The following is a 20548-nucleotide window of genomic DNA, read 5'->3' as shown; positions in this document are numbered from 1 at the left end:
TTCCTAGTTAAAATAAATCTTTATTTAAAATCTCTGTTTAAAAGCTGTTGATACCAATTTTCTGGGGGGAACATTTCTGATCAGTGATAGAGCCAGCTCCTGCTCCGCTGCCTGCTCTGGCATCTCTTGTCAGGGGATACCTGCATTGTTTCCCACAGCTTTGAGCGATGCCTTTCTCTAATCCTGGCACCTGGAATGAAGTGATGCACCGCAAAACAGTGGGTTTAAGGAACAGTGGCTGAGGGCATAGGGAGATTTCTGTCCACTTGCTTTTATTGCTTGTCTTTGTACTAAACTAGAATTACCTAATAAAAGAAAGCTTATTTTTCAAATTTTTTTTTAGAGACACTCAGCCTCGGGTTTCTTTACCGATCTGTGAGTTAAAGCATCATGCTGAATTCTTTCCAAACCTGTATGTGACTGCCATCCAGTGGGGGCTCCAGTGCACGCAGCTGGAACAGAGCAGCCTGCAATCTTTGCGTGAAATACTAGCCTACCAATTTAATAGAAGACATATAATAAAAGAGGAATTACTAGTGCCAAATGATATTTAAATGATAATTTGATTTCCTTATTTAATGAAAATTAAATAGAACCTCTGTATACACCGATGTTGATATCATGATTTAGTACAAAGTTATGGTTTTAAAATTATATTTAAGATTTTTTATTAAAGCTACTTTTCTTTAAAAACTCAATAATTTCATTTGAGCTTCATATAAACATACAGTGTAGCTTTAAGTGTCACATAGATGAAAGTAGGTGCAGTTTCTGAGGAACTTACAGTTTCAGTTCCCAAGTCACGTCACACCAGGGCAGACTGTCTTTTTCTGAAATTGTTTGTATTTAAGAAGAAGTTCAATAAAATTCTCTTTCTTTTAAATTACTGTTCACTTTGATAATAAAACCAATCTTGATGGGAGTTCTGAGATTAACACAGATATCAGTCTAAGGGCAAACATAATGTCTGCATCACTTTAGTAGTCTTGGGAAAAAAGGTATAAACACAAATGCTTACCTTATCCACCCTGTGGATATATTTACATCTGAATCACTGTCAACCCAGCCTGTGCACTGCTGTAAAGTTACGGGTTTTTTTTATGCTGGTGGCATTTTATAAAAAAAAAAAATGTCAAAATCTAATGGAATAATATTGCTGTAAGGCTTAATCTCATACCATCTGATGTCAGTACAGATCTGCTATTGACTTCAGCAATAGCAAGATCAAGAACAGGGTGTTACAAACATGATCAGTGTAGTATTTCTCTTCTGCATTATTATGATGATTTATCACTTGTGTTACCAACTTCTGAAGTCCTGAACAAGGGCTTTATTGTGCTAAATTCAGTAATAATACATAATAAAAAAATATTCCTTCTCAAAAATGCCTACAAAATTTGAACAGACTAGGCCTGTGGCCCCAAGAAAGTAAGAAGGTGATATTCAGGTGTTTAGATGGAGCTCCTCAAAAGTATGATAGCAGTGTGTGAGAAAGAAGGGAACTGATTATGAAAATCAAATGGGAGGTATTATTACATTCCTTTTATTGGTGTAACATAGATGATTATTCACCTGCTAAAAGCTTAGGAAAAAACTTAAACCAAATATTTTTAATATCGTAATATTTGATTTTATTTTTTTTTCCCTAGTACAAGAGGAAAGGAGCAGATTGGAGTGGTAATTGTGTAATTGATTAGGGTAATCATGGCCACTCTCACTGCAATTCAGCTCCTTCCTTAGTGTGGCACTAGTGCTCCGCTGATCTGTTTCTGCCCGGTCAGGTCCTTGACCCAGGTTAGTGCAGATTAGATCAGAGCCAGAGCAGGGACAAGCCACGGACTGTAAATGAGTAGTGGATCCAGAGAAACAGGCAGGACCATAAACCCAGCATTTTTTACTGCCTTGGACTGTCACAGACCTGCAGCCTCACTGCTCATCTGGAACACAGGAGGAGGCACACACTTCAATGGTGTGATGCAAGGCAAACTAAAGGCTGGCATTGTGCTTTGAGCTCTGCAGTTGAAATTTCTATAGAGGTATAGTAAATGCTATTTTAGGAACTACTCTTAAAAATCTGTTTTGCTGGTGTAATGCACTGATTTAGCCTTTAGCAGTTGTTTTTTTAAGTAAAGGTCAACTTCAGTATTTTATAATAAAGTCTCTTTTTTGCAGGGATTTATATTAAAAATGTGATTAACAGGAAACAGACACAGAAAAAAAAATAGATACATTGCAGAAAAAAAAAAATAAAGTGGGTTTTTTTCTGGTTTAAAACTTGAATACTTTATGTACAGAAAACTTGTATATATACCTGAAAGCTGCTGTTGTTCTGCTAAATAATGACAGGCATAATTTGCCTCTCTCTAAAAAACCACAAAATTTTGGCTAAAATTTTAATGGAAAAATGGAAACATAACTCAAAATGTAACAGAAGCACTGATAAGGCAAGACACACCATTAAGTTTGGCTGCCTTCAACTGAAACGATACTCTGATGCTTCTTTCACAAATCTGTTGACTATTTATTGCTCTCTTTAGTAGATGAATTACAATAAATGTTAACAGAAGCAATAGCAAGTCATATAATGCCAAGTCATTAAAATTAAAGAGATCTACCTCAGGTACCTAAAGATGACTTTCACAGGACATTAATTTGTCCAATGTGTGCTTCCATACAATGGAAATCACTTATTTAATGGTAGGTTTTGACTTTTTTAGCTTTGTCTTGAACTCTGGCATTGCCTAATGATTTTTTTGTTCTTTCCTTGTTTCAGTTCCAATAAAATTATATAAAACCAGAAATCACACAGGCCAAGGAAGACACACACACTCATCGCTGAAAATATCTTAGAGAAGAAGGAAATAGTTTCAGTGTAGCCAATGTAAGTAACACATTTGTGAGGTGGATAAGCCTGCTGATACGCTCTGCAGACCTTTGCTCTTCTCTGATATGCAGACTCAGGAAATACCAGACTGCATCATGCTCCCTTCTGACCTGAATGGCCTTAGCTTTATTTCCAAGGAAAATGGGGGTGTAGGGTGAAGAAGACATTTCACCTCTGGGTCTTATCACAATACGTGGCCTAGACATGGGCAAAGTTTGGGACAAGGCAGCTGAAATATGACTCTGAATCCAGCAACACAAGCTCTGCTAAAAGGACATGAGAAAGATGGATATAAAGGATATCCAAACCTCTCCTATAGAGGGGTTTTTCAAAGCAGAAAGTAATGAGGAATATTCTTCCAAAAGCCCTCTAAGTCTGAAACTATCTTGGCTGATGCAGAGAGGGTTAAACTTTTAAGAAGATATCTACATTGTCACCTGCCTCTGCCTCTCTGCAGCAGCTGCAGGGATACCACAGGGAGCGATGCTATGTCCAGATGGGGGTGTAAGGATGACGTTTTTCCCACTGTTTCACCGTGTTTTTCCAATAAGAGAGAAATATGATGCCATGTCCTGATGTTCAGGGTGAGGATATTCCACCCACTCGTTTGTTGATGAGTTTGAGTTTGTTGATGAGAAAGGAGTTCTGGTTTTTGAAAACTTTTTGTCTGTCTTTCATCAAGCTGAGATTCAATGGGGATGTGCTGGTTTACCTTGGCAGATGCCACTAACCAGCTCTATCACACACAAAAACAGAGTAGAAGCTGTTAATTTTTGAGGTTCCTGTCTATAACTGTTCTCTTTAACTGAAATATTGTGCCTCATACTGTAAAATAAAGAAATTGAATAAATTCAGTGAAGGTTGAAATCAACAAAACCGCTTGGAGCTTGTGGTCATCTGGTGAACACAAAAGAACGGGTAAAAATATTAATAATCAGTGAATTATTTGCTCATTTCTGATTCTGGTACACACAATTTTAATTCTGGACTCCTGTTTCTTGCTTTTGTTTACAGATATTTTTCAGTATTGAACACCTGGTAATTTGCAACATCTGTAACATCCTTATAGTTGGAGGGAACTTGAATTATGCAAAGATCAGGGTCTGTAATTATTTATAATTTGGAAAACAGATGTTGCTTAGGGTTATAGGCATGATATCACTAAAAACTTTTATTTCTTTCAGAAATAAAGAAATTTATTGATATCTATTGATAGCTTTTTATGCTACTTTGTCACCTATTTGTGGAAAGAAACCTGCTATATTTTCAGACCCGAGTAAAAACCACTTCCTTGTGACTTCTGATTGAAAAAAGAGCTTAGCAGTTATGGGTAAACCAAGTGCTAACGCATTAAACATGCAGATCTAATGTATGACTCTGCTCTAGAAAATGGTCTGAGTTTGCCTTTCTGTGGCACTAGCATTTTGAGTAATACATTGCCAGTACAGAAGGGCAATACATAGTGAAAAGGATGTATCCCCAGGGATTTTAAATAATTCATTTCAGCAGGAAGGCCTTTACCATTGAGAGAACAAATGATTTTTTTTTTGCCTTTAAGCAAAACGTGTTTGGAAATTCATTAATTATTCTTTCAATATAATAGAATTACCTGGGTGTTAGGAAACAAAGCAGAGGGTTAACTGTTGCATTGATGTTAACTATGGTTTACATGTTTTACCTGTGATTAAAGCCCTGGATACTTAAAACATGTTTTATTCATGTCAGCGGCTATGGAATTTGTAAATAGTCTCTGACTGGTTCCTTTCAAATCATGAACAGTACTTCTCCATTCCCTACCAGTTAAATGTTAGCTAAACCAGCCTTCAGATTAATCTGGTGTCTAGACAATTTATGGCACTACCCAAAGGATGCTGAGGCTGCATAATTCCCAGAAAATGAAGGAAATAAATAAATATGGTATTTCTACATCATTTTGATGGCATAACAACCATTACCATTTCTAATCCTAGGGTAAATGTTTTCAAAATGTGACTCAAAAGGGAGAGTTTTCAGAGAAGAGTTAAAAAATAGTTTTAAGTCTCAAAAACTATAGACAGTTGAGGGTATAATAAAATAGATCAGTTTATTTAGCATCTCGCAGACAAGATGAAAAGATGTTTTAATCAGCATCTCTGAGAAAGTGTGAAGGGGAGTGGCGTCTGACACTAAACATTGCTTTCATCTATCAATCGTAGACTCAAAGATCCCAAAGTTAAATGTTGAAGCCTGCAGAATTCCAACTGTAAATTAGGTGCAAACTCTTTACAAGAATGGTACTTATGCACCTTAAGACACAGCCAAAGGATATGCTAAATTTTCTATCATTAGAAGTCTTTAAAGCTGGATAAAATGTCTTTCTACAAAATTTGTTTACTGCTAACATTATTTTTGGGTTAGTTGCTGAAAATAATTTGGTAACTTTTTTATAGCCTCTCTTAAGCAAGAGCTCAGACAGTGATCATTTTCTGTTGAGGCTTCAAAATAAAGGAAATTCAATAGTTAGATGTGATCCTATAGAAACAATAATGATGGGAGAGGATATTATAGCCTCACTGAAGTCTATGAGAAAGTTGCCACTTGCTTTAATGAGAACAAAATTAAATCTACAATTATAAAATCTTTGATATATTAATTGCATTTATGGTTGGGATTATATGCAGACTGCTTTGCTCCACTTCACCCATTTTATTTTAATGCTATTATGTTTACCATTTTATTTTGTAATGCAGATTAGTTTTGAATTAACTTTGTATGATTTACATTTTTAAAGCGTCTAGGAGTTTGCAGCTGTTATCTCTTTTTAAGTAATGCAGAGATCTAAATGGAAATGGATTTGTAAAAATTCTGTTTCTTTTTGATTTCATTTGGGTAAGGGTCAAATATTTCATTGATAATTTTCCACAAAGATGGGTGTATACTCTTGCTTGCCTCTGATGAAGTTGGAAAGTGGTGATTTGTACAAATACATTTTCTGTATTGTTCTCAGCCTCAGCTGAGTTTAGGTTGAGATTCAGCCATAAAGCCTCATAATTTAGCTGATTTGGAGCAGAGTCAACAATTAACATTGAAATTATATGGTATGGTTGTGTGCAGCCCATCCACCACATTTTGACATAGTGTCCAAGCCTGAGGGAGAGAACTGTCAGCCATCCTTCTGTGTGGCCTTCTGAGAAGATGAGCAGTGGCTGCTGCCATAATTGTCCTGAAACATACTGAGAGTTTAGGACAGAGTTTCTTCAGAGTCCTGAAGAAGTTGCTCTGGTTTAATTCTTTTCAGGAACAAAGAAGGTGTTACAAACTGTGACTCATAACCCATTACCAGAAATGGCTTTAAAGCAGGGATGGGGAGCTGGAGACCTGTTGAGAATGTAAGGAAACTGACAGGCCCAGTCTGAGTCCTGCTGACTATCAGCTTTATTCCACTAATAATCACAGCACATTGTACATTTTTTTCTCTTTCATTTTTTTCTCCTTTATTTTTTTCTTTGTAGCAGTCTTATCTACCTTTGTGAACCAGAACATAAAAGTCTCTGATCCAGATTTCATCCTGATTTTACTCTAGGGACATGCAAAGAAGCAGAAGGTATGAATCTTGCACTCAGGCTGCAACTATCACAGTTCTTTAAGGTACAATTTAAAGCCTGCTGGAGGCAATGGAAGGCCTTTCATTTACTTCAATGGGCTTTGGATCAGAACCTCTGCTAGGGAGCTTTTGTCCTTGGCTTTCTTCAAAGAAGATTTTACTGATGTGTGAATAGTGTTAATCACCCATGAACACTTGGTAAAGAGTGATCTGGTTTTTATGATGTCTAAAATACCCTGCTGAAGCATGAAATCTTCTAATGAAGTCAAACAAAGTAAAACTTGCCCTCCATAACCTAAAGCTCAGTTCTTGAAATGTCATTTATTGGAATAATGCATTCCCCATCTGTCAGTCTGGGCTTTTTCTTGCCACAGGTGAACTGATGGAGCCTTGGAGGTGTGCCATGGTTACTAGTATCTGGTATTTTTTTAGAGGAGAGGAATAGGAATTGTTACTATCAAATGTTAATTTTGTCATTTCCCTCATGGAAATGAGAAAATAAGCATATCTTTGTCCCTGAATCGATGTAATTTGCTTTTCCTGACATGTAAATTGACTGTATATCCTTAATCTTATCCTCAAGAAACCGCTGGCGACACAATTGAGAGCTTGTTATTTAATGTAGAACTATTGATTTGTCTGCAGCCAGTGAATGCATAAAACTGAAATATAAAAATAATTTGACAGAACCTTTGCTACTACCTTCAGTCTTGAGTGCCATGGTATGTTAGGAATAGTGGTACAATTGTAATAAAAGCAGTTCACACTAAATATTTGTTCTTGGGTTTATTTTGTTACTTTATGGACACATAGTATTGTGGATACATTGATTTCAAATCCCACCTCAAATTCTGATTTTATGTAAGTAATCAGTGGCCTCCTCTCTGCCAGCATGAGGTGAACTCTCATAGAGTTCACTAATGAGTCTTTTTTTCATATTTATATGTAAGTGAAACTGAGACTCATGATAAAACTCTGATTCACACAGTTTGTAGGGTACCAATTTATTGCCTGGCTTCAGATTTTTTAAATCTCTCTGGCACTACAGGGTTATTACAGTAAGTTAGAAAGACAGGTACTCTAAGTATGAACTTGCTGTTAAGATCTCAGAAATACTGAGTGCTCTTGAATTGAAGCTTTGATGAGAAATAAATCCTTCTTGTGACACTTTTATGCCCTGTAGAGATGTGGAAGTGTGAGCAACAGCACCTGGCAAGCAAGCTGTCTTCTTTAAAAGCAAGAAAACCAGCTGCTCATCAGGTTGGAGAAGGATTTAGCAGGAAATAAAAGTCTACTCAAATGTTCATAGCTCAAATCTGCAAGAGAAAACTCATACTTTATGATTTGTCCTCTGAATACTGAGAAAAACTGTATTTATATCTTCTGTATTTTCAAACACTGTGAGGAGTTCATTTTTGAACAGGAGTCATTTTCAAGTGAACAATCTACTTAGCAGATTAATTTCTGTTCATATCAGTTCTCTCATTCACAGAAGGTAAGCAGATGAGTAATAAATTAAACTTACAGAGGACAAACAGAATTTGATAGGAATAGTCTCTTTCAGGATACAGTAGGGATAGGATTTCTGGATTTGCTTTGTATGGGACCCTTCTTTCCTTATTCTTCCATGTGCATCAGACAGATCATCTCATGTAATAAGTCTCAAATGTATCTGCTTTCTGATTCCATATATCAGTTGTACTCTAAGCACATAAAGTAGATTAAAATTTTTTTTACCCCAGCAGAGCAACACTAACCAAAATGTTTCTGGCTATTGGAAGTTCTAGAATATGAGTATTGACCATGAGTATATGAGTATATATGAGTATAGAATATGAACATAGACCACAGGCAGTGGTCTCATAAAACACTGGGAAAAAAATGTTAGGAACCAAGTTCAGGTGAGTTGATGGAAGGCTGGAACACTTAACTGTGTACATAATTTCCAGCTGGGCAAGGTATCTCATCTGATCCCTTTGGAAAATAATTTGTTTAGTTTTACAGCTGCCTAAATCAGCTGGCTAGGGCTCCATAGGAAACATGCCATTCTTTCTCAAAATAGAAGCTTTTAACAGCAGAGGGACAGCAAACTGTAGGTCTTCCTTTGCTTCCATCTAGCTATAGGAGAAATAAATGCAACAGCATGCTTGATAGACACATATATCAATATATACCCCTCCCAACCTCCAAACTCTGTAAAGAGTTTGGATGTACCATCTGTATATTTTTTATGTTGTTTGGAATTTTGTGAATAATTTTGTGACAATTGTACTTCAGTGCATTCAGTGTTATTCTGAGTACTGTGAGTCTCAGTCAAATGACATTGCAATGCGCTGAAAAGTTTCCTTTTGATACCTTGAAACAATAATTGTCAGGGATTGATTTTAATCTTTAGGTAGTGTGATAGCTACTGTCCCTCATCTTTTGGCTTGGTTCCCAAGGAAACTTCCCCTTTTTATATTTCATTTGTTATTGGTTTTGGTTTGCTTCTTCTGAACTAACAAATCCAGATTAACGTCTCCCACTCACCTGACTCTCCTGCCAACCAAACTGTTCTTACATCCTGCTCACAATCTCCATGTTTGTGGATGTGACAACCAGGGAATGAAAAGTGAGTTCTGTGCTGACTACAGAGAGGAGGCTGCCTGGAAACACTGACTGCTTCTTGCAGTGCTCCCCTCTGTTATTTTAATAACATTATACTATCTTAAAATTTTGTAAACTGAGATATAGGGAGAGATGAAATTTGTGCTGTACCAAAACCTAAATAAGCCAGAGGTATTTGCCTTCAACAATGCTCTGACCCAGACTCATGTCATGCAAACACTTAGGCATCTGTCCATCTTTGCAAAACAGTTCTTGCAATTCCACTGGACTGCAGGGTAAATTTAAATTTAAAGACATCCTAATTTGCAGACTCAGGACTTACAGAATGATGCTATTTGCATCAGGCTTCAGTTGCATTTAAGATGTTGTGGGGTATCCCTCCTGGCTTCCAGCTGCTGCTCCAGAATGGCACAGGTTTATCCTAAGTCCCACGTTATCTATCAGCCCAGATGTCTCTGATGCCCTCGAGCATCTACAGTGACACCTGCATTAGCCCAGATGTCATCGCACTAAAATGAGGATTTCAGAACAACATGAGCTGATGAAACAGAGGGAGTGAATAGCTTTTATTAACTCCTAGGAGTGTGATCTGCAGGCAGAATCCCATCTACTGTACTTTTTATTTTCTAAATAGCACCGATCTTTTCAGAGCACCGGAGACCCATCAAGAAAAAAAATGCTACAAGATACGAGTAATGGCACCAAAGAACTCACCTGCAGCACGATGTCCCGTCCGTTCCGTGTGACATTAACAGTGTGGGGCTGTCCATTGGCCATGTTTCTGTGGTCAATGTCAATGTTATATGGCTCTTTGGTGCCTCCCAGGTTGTACCGAATTTGCAGATTCCCTAGTGAAAGAGAAAAAAATGTAAAAAGCACCCTCAGGTGTTTTGATCTTTATTCACCAGCTATTTTCTTGTCTTTATTTTCACATACAGCTGTTATCATTTCACACTTAATTGCTCTCATAGCTGGTCTCTGCAGTAAGAGAAGAGCTGGTATTTGAGATTATAAAGCTACTGGGCTGAAACTGCCTCTGGTTTATAACCCAGAAGTGTGACAATGACCAGCATCTCCAAACCACAGTGTTTGTAAACACTCCAGACTGCAAACCAAACAAATTGGAGTTATGCCTTGAACAATATGGCCAATTGGTACAAAATTGAGCACATCAAGTAACACTTCATTGTTGAGATTATTATACTTGCTGCACTAAAATTCTTTGAAATTATACAAAGCATGAAATTTTCTAAAGAATACACCATTGACATGCATTGAATAAAGGCAAAATTACAACAAATTAGCACTGACACATAATTCACACAAGGGACTTTGTTGCTCTCATGTTTAATTGTTGTTGATGGGTGACCGTCTGGACTTCCACGGAAATTTAGTATTATATTGTGAAATGAAAACCTGAGGTTACATTGGTAGAAAAGTATTGTCTAGGAGTGGTTAATTGATATTCATATCATACTGCAGTCAGATTTTTCTTTTCTAAACAAAAGTGAAGTGTCTGCTCTTCATAACACATTTAAATATTTGATTAAAAGGAAGAATGTTTGTAAAGGGAAATGCAGTCCCCGCTTTTGATGAAAAATGGAAATATTCTGTCCCAAAAGAGCAGACTTAGACCTCTAAAACTATAGTTTAGATGTGTGATGTTGAATTGCTCTCATGCACTGCCTTTCTTTCCCATGAAGGGAAAAAAATGAGTGGCATGTAGAATGCTCATATTATCCCATAAAAGAGAACAGTAGTAAAATCATCCTAATTATGATTTTCATGGGGCACTAAGGCACTATTTGGAATCAAAGTATATTCTGTTCATATAGAGTTTTAATACTGTAGCAGCAAATGGTCCATATCCAACCTTCATCCATCAGCAAAATGTTTAGGACATTATATACTATATTACATGCACATTTTAGTCACCTCAGTGAGTATCCAGATTTTCAGAACATGACATGACACTTTCTAATGACTACCAGAGATATTGCCAGTTCAACTATTCAGGTGCCTTCATGTGGATGTCTATTTGTCCCCACCATAATACTGCTTTTAATACTGTTTTTAATACTGTTTTTAATACTATTTTTAATACTGGTTCATGGAATGGGTCTGGCTGTTATAGCAGGTTTTTGGTTTCTTCTGTTTGTTTTGTTTTGTTTTGTGAGGGACGAGTGGAGAAATAAGCACCACTAAACGGAACAGTTACATCAGTACCAAATCTAGTAGAAGCAGAATAGAGGTTCAGATTTCTAAGTGCTTTACTTTTACATGACAAGGGTGAAGAGACTTTCTCATTAGTTCAGAGCTTCCCCTGAGTGCCAGCCTGGTATTGTCAATTGTGCCTTCAGTGGAGAGAGCCCTGAGCAGTTTCTTACCAGTGGGGTTCACCAGCACAGCCATAAAATCCGGGGTGTAGGAGCTGACGTACAATAACACACAAGGGGACTTGGTGGTGCTGAAGCTGAAGCTGAGCTCTTCTTTATTCAAGCTGAGGTCAGGTGCTGTGATCTCAGGATCTGCAGAACTCAAAAGTGTCCGGCTAACTAAATCCTTCATGCTAGTCCCTGGGGAGTGGAAGTTGTAACGAAGCCACATTCCTTCTTCAAAAAATGCTCCCACATCTTGAACAGAACAGGAAAAGGAGGATGAAAAAAAAAAAAGGTAAACTAAATGTGCCAACACCTTTTGGTTGAAACATATTACAGTGACTTGATCAATACTAATCTGTGCATGTTTCTACTGCTGTATTATTTAAGCACAATATTTAGGTGAAGAGCCTCACTATTTTCCTACGAGAATTAAAAGAACAATTTCCATTTTATTTGTGGGCATTTGGACTCACAAAGCATAGGAAATATTTCCTTTGGGGCACACAGAAAGCCTATGCCTATATTTCATATCCATACTACAGACAAGAATAATTATGGTTTAAATTTATTCTCATTGAAATTTTGCGGTAGATAAGCTCCAAAGGAGATACTAGGAAGAGTAGCTTGAAGGACACAGTAAACAAACAGCAGCCAAGGAAAAGGAAAAACTGCAGTTCTGGCCAGTAAATTTGAGTGGATTTGGAAGGGCCTCCCAAAGGAATGATGACAATTCTAGCCCCTAAAAGGACTGGACACAATGATTGTAAGTTATCCACTGCTAGCATAATCCTTCATGAAAACTCCATAGCAAGGATGCTCTTATGAGAGTAAAAAAAAAATAACTAGGGAGTTTCACTCAGCTGGGAACAAGAGGCAAGGGATACCTTGCCTTGTAGATCCCAGGAGGTGCTATAGTTTTCAAACCAATCTGAGACAAGATATGGTGTTCCAACACTCCTGACAGAAAGCAAACCTACTTTTGTCAGAATTAATACTTTCAGCTGAAAAAGCAGTAGTAGTGCTTCCCATAATCATGCAGTCTTGCCTCTTTCTCAACATTAAAATCATAATTCCAGGCTGATGTTCTTGCAGCAACAGCTGACTTTGGTAACCTCCTACAGGAATTCCTGCACAATTGGCCACCACTGGTATCGTTATTCCACTGGGATCACTTGACTGACTTCCTGTGGCAGTCATTCATTTAGAGACACTAAATGGTACTGGATCAGCTAAGTGCTGACTGGGACAACATTGTGAAAGGAGATTTTAACTTGAACTTGATTAAGAAGGTGTGTTTATGAACATTTTGTAAGATACTAAATAATGATGAAAAATATTATAATCATATGAGTGTTGTATTTAAAGAAGGGTTATAAGAATTTCTTAAGGCTCCATAAACAGTCTAAGGAAAAGTCTTTCACTGTCTACTACCTTTGTACGTGATGCAAAGTTGCCACAGTTTTGTGCAAAATTCCCCATCTAAACAAGAAATTTACTGAGGTTTAGCATTTTGAGTCTTCACACAATTCTAAGCAAAGGCTTTATCTTAAAACACATGAAGGAAGATTTATATTTTCGAAGTTTTACACAGACACAAAGTAATTTGGGAATGAGCCTGCAGAATTCATTCAGGGTAGCTGAGCAGAGAATAGGTAAGAGGATAGGTAAAATTATAAAATTATATTGATGATTCTTTCCAGAATTTTCCTAAATCTAATGCTGGAAAAGCTTTATGTTTTCTTGCTATCATATAAAAATTCTTCTAAACTCAAAATATCACAGTGCTGTCACTACATGGACATATAAAACACAGAGCCAAGCTATGGTCCTGAAATGCTATAAATAATTCCATCATTCTGATGGATTTATAACTGCAATTTTATAGGGGAAAAATTAAATCACCCCGAAAAAGTTATGGGAGAGGCAATTTCATTTAACAACTATATTTTGCAGTAGTCTCAACTTTAGTGCTCCAGGATTAAAAGTGAAGGGCCCTGTCAGGAAAAAAATTCTCCAACTCATGATGCCTTCTGCCTTTAACAGTGGTGTAAGAAAGAAGCATTAGCATGCAAAAATCTAAAGCAGTAGCTCCGAGTATTTGCAAGATGGGCCTAAAAATATCCCCGTGACCACTAATTTATTCTTCAGGCCCTGCTTCTGGTTCGTGCAAGCCGCTTCTGGGGCAGATGCCCTATCAATTACACTGGCAGGGCTGCCGGCCGTGCCGGGTCCTGCCACTGCCACTGCCGGTGGGGACCGCAGCCCCCGTGGGGGCTCCACACACGCACACAGCACACTGATGCACAATTATGTTCGCCTCCAGCCTGATTACTGCTTCTCACGCCTTGCATTTCAGGAGTAATCTTTGGAATTGCCTGGCGCTATGCTTGCCCAGGGCCTCGTGCTCTGGGAATACTGGGACCTTCATTCCTGACCTCAGCACTGCTCTGGGGCTGAACTGGAGAGCGTGTGAAGCATTTTTCCAGAGCTGTAAATGTTATAAATTGCTGTGTTAAATGTTCATTACTACAAAGAAAGCTTTAAGTAAATGGTGCTCTCTGAAATGGTATTCAGATTATTCTGCAGTTCTGTGAGGTGAATTTGATCATCCTTGTGGGTCCCTTCCAAATCTCAGTACGCTGTTCTGTGACTTTTTATTCCAAAAGGGTTTCATGATGGAGCTGAGAATGTTCTGTATGTTTAACTTGATTTGTGCTGAGAAAATAATTTTCAATGTAGCTGTATTATTACAGGCATATAGGGTATTGTAATGAACCTTGAAATTCTCCTCACGTGCACATCACCTCTTTTAAAAGGCAGGATAAGAGGAAGGTTCACTTTGGCTTTGTGAGTGTATTGGGCCTTCAACAGGAATATATTGAAATCTCTCAAGTTCCAGCTCATCAAAGAGGTTGGTGCACATGATTATGCTCTGTACTGAAAGAAGCTGAAATCCTTGCAGCAGGAGTGGAAAGTGCTCAGCAACTCACAGGAGCAGGCTGTTTAAATGATGAAGGATGTACTAAAAATAGCTAAAAGATAATTTTCTCTATCTTGAATGCGGGTATATGATGACTGGGAAATGCTGAGGGCTGACCAACAAAAAAGCTACCTCCTTTTTAGGTCACAAATGGTGACCTTGAGGTTTACACTTGAGGTCACAAGCGTAGTATCTTTCTGAAGTTGTGCTAGAAGAAGTATGGAAGTCCTTCATCCCTAAAACCACTCAAGCTCCCTGAATAAAGAGGGTCAAATGCAGCCCAAACCCTGCTGCTGAAATGTGAAGGAAGTTTCCATGCACAACTCCCTTTTCTTCTGTAATATTTGAAACGCCATCTGAAAAGATGACTCTTGGGACATCAGGCATGAGGCATAGTAAAGATTGCTCTGCAAACTGCCCTTTCAAGGCAGAGGCCTTAGGGAAATGAATGTGGTGATAACAGATCTGTTCTCTTCAGAAAGTAATACCTATATTTACACCAATATACAGTGCAGTCACTCTCTGTTGACAGACTTTTCAAATATAAACACTTTGGGCTGGCTTTGTACAGGAACCCAGAGCAGGAATTGTGGATCGTTAGAAACAATTTTATCAAGCAAGGTGTGTGTTCCCAGTGCGAATTGTACATACATTACAAAATTGTCCAACTTCAATTTGGAAAGGTGATCCAAAACTTCCACAGAAAAAGCACATGTACCTAGAACTGGCAATGTTATCTTGAAGGTTATGATTCTTTGGTCATCTCCACAGCCCCCTCTCCCCACTCAGGTTCTTTTATCTTTGTATACTCTCATTATGTCTGGGATCAGACATTAGTCGAATATTGAAAGACAGGAGGAAAAAGCCAAATAGCAACAAAAATCCCCATTTCTCCTACAAAATTTGCAAAGTCTCATGACATTTCTGGGCCGGTGCTATAGACCTAAGAAAATGTGAGTAGGAATCTGATTCTCCTCTACTGCTTTTTACATCAGTGAAATGTGAACCAATATTGGTTCTTCTGTTCTTAGGTAGATATAGATTCTGTTAGCCATACAGGCACATACAGAACTTGTCTTCTTTCTCCATAACCTTTTTTCTCACCTCTGAAAAACAATGCCAGCATGGCATAGGTGTGGCTGAACACAACTTCAGCAGGAATTTTTTATCTGGGTGCATATATATATAAGAGGTACAGAGCTCAGCAGTCTTTACAGCAATAGAGTTTGCTCTATGCTGACAGCTGGGATGGTAATGTTAATAGGAATTGTCATGAATCAAGAACCAGATATTACTCTTAATAAATAAAGAAGCTGCTGATCTGTGGAGCTACCAAGAAAAACCCCAAACCACAGTCCCAAACCCCCCAATTTCAAGAGTGGCATCCTAAGAAGTGGAATCTCACTTCTTTAGTAGGACAGCTCTCACTGGCTCAAACTGCCGTCTCATATTTTTCCAAGCAAACTGGACCTGATTTCTGTCACCTGGAGACCAAGGAGGAAGTAGTGTTGGTTATTTACTTAATGGACATAATAGGGTATACCTGCCTTTCAGAAGCTGGAGACAAAATCCTGGCAATTATGAAGCTTGGCAAGGACATGAGAAATTGAGAAGGAAAAGACTCTCTCCTCTTTGTTTCACAAAGCTGCCTTGCAGCTGTAAGCATGTCCCATCTGGAGGCTCTAAATGCCTCCTTGGCCCTGCTCAGATTTGGTAAATTAAAATTATTACTCTGTGATGCCACTTGCCAGTGCTCAATGATACGTCTTCCCTGCATGGAGTTCTGGGTGTGAAAAGAAGCTTTTTCCAAATCCTAAGCAAGGACAGTCACTGGAGACGTTCTAACACTTGGTGCATGTACAAAGATTCTTCAGACAAGGTTGATGGTTGAATAAAACCTATTTCTTTTTGCATAATTTCCTTTCTTTTTGGATTTTACCTGTAGTAATGAATATTGAATATAGATTAACCAGAGTTTGATTGTTCATCTTATGGCAAAAACTGTGCATGGGAGCACCTAAAGTGGCTACATTTTAGGTCACAAAGACTAAGACTTGTTGGCTGAGATACCTTCTGGCCATAGGGCATCAGGAAAGGGTCAGAATCTCACAACTGTTATCTGGGAGAGAATTTGAGGGCTCTGAAGGTGAAAATGCTTACCATTTGTCTGGTTAGCTCACTCAACATTTCATTCTACCTTCAGGCACATTTTGTGAGTGAAATCAGGAAGTGGGGATTTAAAGTTATTGTTCTACATCCTCAGGTCTCATATTCTGTCTGCTTTTACTCTAATAATCTGTGATGCATGTTGATGCATGTTGTACACCAAAGTACAGCAATTGCTTGTGGACATTAATAGAATACAAACCTAGTGAGGACTTGTTTCTTCTATATGAATGCATCAGCACTCAGTATAAAAAAGGCTTTCTTGAACAAATGGCTCTCAGAATCGGGGGATATGCAAAATAATGAAAAAATAGTGAAACTGTGGGGTGTGATCACAAATCCATGCAAAGATTCCCGCTGCCTTCAGTAGAACAGGATGAGTGCCAGAGTGTATGAGGTTTAGACACCTGATTCATTACACTTTCAAGCCTCCCTAGCTGATGCCAACAGGTAGATTCTGCCAGGAAGAAGTTTGATATGCTTAAACAAGGCTGAGCTCTGAACCTACTTTTGTAATAGCCCTGTAAAACAGGTGTCATTTGTTCTACCTTTCTATACCTAGACAGAATTGTGCATGCCACCAAAAGCCGAAAAATATCAGGAAAATTGCAATTGCGGTTCGCTCTGTATGATTTGAAAGTATGATAGATATTTGATCTGATGTGTGGGACGACAGACTCAGAGTAAGGGAATGGCAACAGATGCCATGTGTTTTCTGTTGAATTTAAATGACAAGCCAGCTCCATTTCTAGTGGAAATATCCGTAATGGTTAGGGAGACAACATCTGAACACCAACCTTTTCCCTGTCACCATCTAATAAAATCGGACGGATGAAGGAAATGTGATGTCAAGTGTACAACAGACCAGATTTCATCATTTCCTGCCAGGGAGTCTATGGAGGTGCTCTTTAGGCAACCTCAGAGGGAAACTTGCATCTTTGCAAAAGCCATTTGAGAAATATTAGAGAATGTCATTTGCTGATTGCACGGTGTTCAGAGCAACAGCCTCGATAGGCGACACCTGGCTTCAATTCCTTCCTGTACTACAGGTTTCCACTTTACCATGAGCAGACCCTTCCTGCCCTCATTATCTTGTTCACTTTCTGCATTACCATAATAAAAGCATCTTCTCACATCACAGAGCTATTTAAGCATAAATGCCCTATCATCTTGTGAGGTGCCAAAACTACTTCAGCAGCATACAGATGTATAAATATTGCACATGGGTGTCTGGTGTGAGACCTCAAACCTCTCAGCTGCCTTTGCACAGGCATGCAGCAGCCAGCAGTGTTGCTGAGGCTGCTTTACTTCCACAAAACCTCTGCATTCAGTGAGCAATGATACTAAAGCAGGCCTATTTTAGTTGTCTGGCCAAGAAAGTTAATCACATTTTCTGAGCCAAGACTAAGTATTTTTCTTTTTAACTTATTCCCGATTTATTTTTTTCCTGTGTATAGAATAAGGAATTCATGCTTTTTATAAGTAAGCTAACAATAATATAATAAGGCTGATCATCAGTTTATAACCAGGTTGATATCTCTTTAAGACATGTAAGTACTATTGGGAAGGTTTGTTTTTCTTTAAAAAGAAGAGAAAAACATAGTTTTTTTTTTTTCCAATGAAAGAATTGTTGCACTGAAGTGCAACTTTCAAAGCACTAGAGCATAACTGTGAATGTTTAATAGGGCAGTACAGACAGGACTGAAGAGTGGAATAGTTTAGAAAGTATTTCTATTTTTTGTGAGTATATATATTTACCCAAAAGAGGCTAAAACCTGAGTCCTGAAGTATGATCTATAGGTAAAAAAGCCTGACTGCAGCATTCAGACTTACTGGAGTGAGAGCTTAACATTAACAACCTGAAGAAGATTTCTCATGCAACTTTCAGCTAACAGGTCACAATCATGTTGAAAATAGCACAATTTTTTTGAGTCTGGGAGGGAATGTTACCTTGATTTTCTGGGTTCTGTGATTTTGAACTATGAAAATGAAGAAGTTAGTTACGTTAAAATACTCTAACAATCACCTCACCACTGCTTTCAACAATGCAATGGTTTTACAACCAGCAAAATAAAGGTAATTGAATGAGTATAACCAGGGCAAAATTTGGAGGTGGTCGAGTGTCAGTCTGAGAGTGGGTGGAAGGCTGCAGAGCTGCTGCCCCCGCTGCCCCCTGATATATCTGGCATCCACTCAACCCGGTAAAACACTGTTTTTTCTCTTTGAGACATAGCAGAGAGCAGGAAAAGAAGGAAATCTGGCTGTGACAAGTGTGACTTGTAAGTGCTTTCAGGGTTCATGCAAATACAAAAGCAAACATAAAGGAGCTCATTTTGGGCATTGTCTTAAGGATTGCAAGAATTCACACTGTGAATCTGAGCTTTACACCAAAGGAGAAAAGAAAAAGGGGTATAGCATCTTCTTGCTGTTTGTTAATGCAAATTGAGTAGCTGCAGAGAAACTGGGAAGCTCTGAATTTACCCTTCCAGCATACCTGAAGGCACATGAGTCATAGCAGCAGCTATTTAATATTTCTTAAATTTTTATTTTTGGTCTCACTCCTGGTGGGTGCAATTTCTTCTCCTACTGTTGTTCCACTGCATTTCAATACCAAAGGAGGAATGTTTTCTCCCTGGGGTATGTCCCACATCAGAATGCTACCATATGCCTTGCACTTGACCTCTGCTTTTTTTTTATTTTTTGTTTAAAGGGAGGAAAAAGTTTGTTTTTAGAGGAACAAAAGTTAATTGTTTTCTCATCTTATGATCATAGGACAGCTGTGGGAGAAAAAAAAAGAGAATTTATGCTTAAACAAAGGAGAGGGAAAGGTCAGAAAGCAATCTGCAGGATGGCAGAAACAGTTCAGCTATTCCTCAGAGCAATTTCTCTGAGCAATGAAAGAAGTAAAACCAATTGCATGTGCCTCAAATACGAAACAAAAATACAGTTAAAATAGATGTCAGACTGCATTTTCATACTTCTTTTTGTCCTTGTAAAAAAAATAGTGTGTTTCCAGTCCACAACAACATCATTCACATTGTGATATGCTGCTAATAAGGCTGGAGACAATGCAATTTCTTGTCAGTCATCAGTCAGTGGCTCTAAGGACAGATTTCATCAGCAAAGAATCCACAACATACAAGGCCTGTTTTTTTTGTAAGGTGTGTTTATTACTCATGAACCATTGTATGGTGATTTCCTTATATCAATGTTTTTTTCCCTTTGATTTTCCCATCTCTTCTGCTAGCACTTTCAGTATGCAACCAACCCCAAAAAGTCCTCTGCAGGCAAGTGATTTCAATATCAAAATAAAGCTTTTGGATAAGGAAAGCTTCCTGTGGCAAATGAAAATCAATGGGAAGAGAAGTCTGTGCTATATTGTAAGGGTTACATTGTGCCACCTTTCACTCCAGCTGAGTAACATGTTTTTCTGGTAATATCTCATTTTGGTTTGGATGGGATGTCAGGCACTACTGATTATCAAATCAACAGATCTATTTGGCCTGGAATATTTCCTTCATAGGAGTAAAATAATGAGACCTAGCCCTACTCTATCCTGCCAAGCACTAACCATGTTATTTTCTGGCAGCCAGTGGGAATTCCTAGTGAAGGTGAGAAAGGAAAATATTCTTGCTTGCCTCATATTAGACTTACCCAGCATTACAGCAACAAAGAGCAACAAGCCTGTGGTGCAGGTTATAAAAGTGACAGAGCAGTGTTCAGCTCTGTCATTATAAAGAACAACATTCATTGAAAACAAATCATACAGAATTTGAAAATATGTTCATAGATGTTTCAGTGCTTTTACAGAGGGAAAAGTGTCAAAGTGTTAATGAAAAAATGGATTGAAATATAAGAATTACAACCTCTTCATCAAAATAAATTAAAATACAACTTAGGAATGATTTTTATTTTTACAGAAAAAAAAGTCTCCAAAAACCTTTCCA

The 20548-nt window shown here is 38.1% G+C and overlaps 1 protein-coding gene and 1 long non-coding RNA gene across 7 annotated transcripts in view; one reads left to right on the top strand and one right to left on the bottom strand.

The window, feature by feature from the left end:
* CNTNAP2 (contactin associated protein 2) overlaps positions 1-20548 on the bottom strand; it is a 1014544-nt gene that overhangs the window by 61327 nt on the left and 932669 nt on the right. For all 6 annotated transcript variants that reach the window (XM_086845653.1, XM_086845662.1, XM_086845669.1 and 3 more), the window contains 2 exons: positions 11462-11707; positions 9789-9922 (listed from right to left, as the gene is read on the bottom strand). In XM_086845653.1, the coding sequence (XP_086701779.1) occupies positions 9789-9922; positions 11462-11707 (380 nt within the window). The remainder of the gene's footprint in view (positions 1-9788; positions 9923-11461; positions 11708-20548) is intronic.
* Positions 1714-7238, top strand: LOC147655792 (uncharacterized). Its single transcript, XR_015274908.1, has 2 exons — positions 1714-2036; positions 2774-7238. It is a non-coding gene; the product is annotated as an uncharacterized LOC147655792 (long non-coding RNA).

Source organism: Cyanistes caeruleus, chromosome 1 (assembly GCF_971803275.1).
Source record: "Cyanistes caeruleus chromosome 1, bCyaCae1.hap1.1, whole genome shotgun sequence".
NCBI classification, from domain to species: Eukaryota; Metazoa; Chordata; class Aves; order Passeriformes; family Paridae; genus Cyanistes; species Cyanistes caeruleus.
Note: the sequence above shows the minus strand (reverse complement) of the source record. Positions and strands in the feature narration are given on the sequence as shown.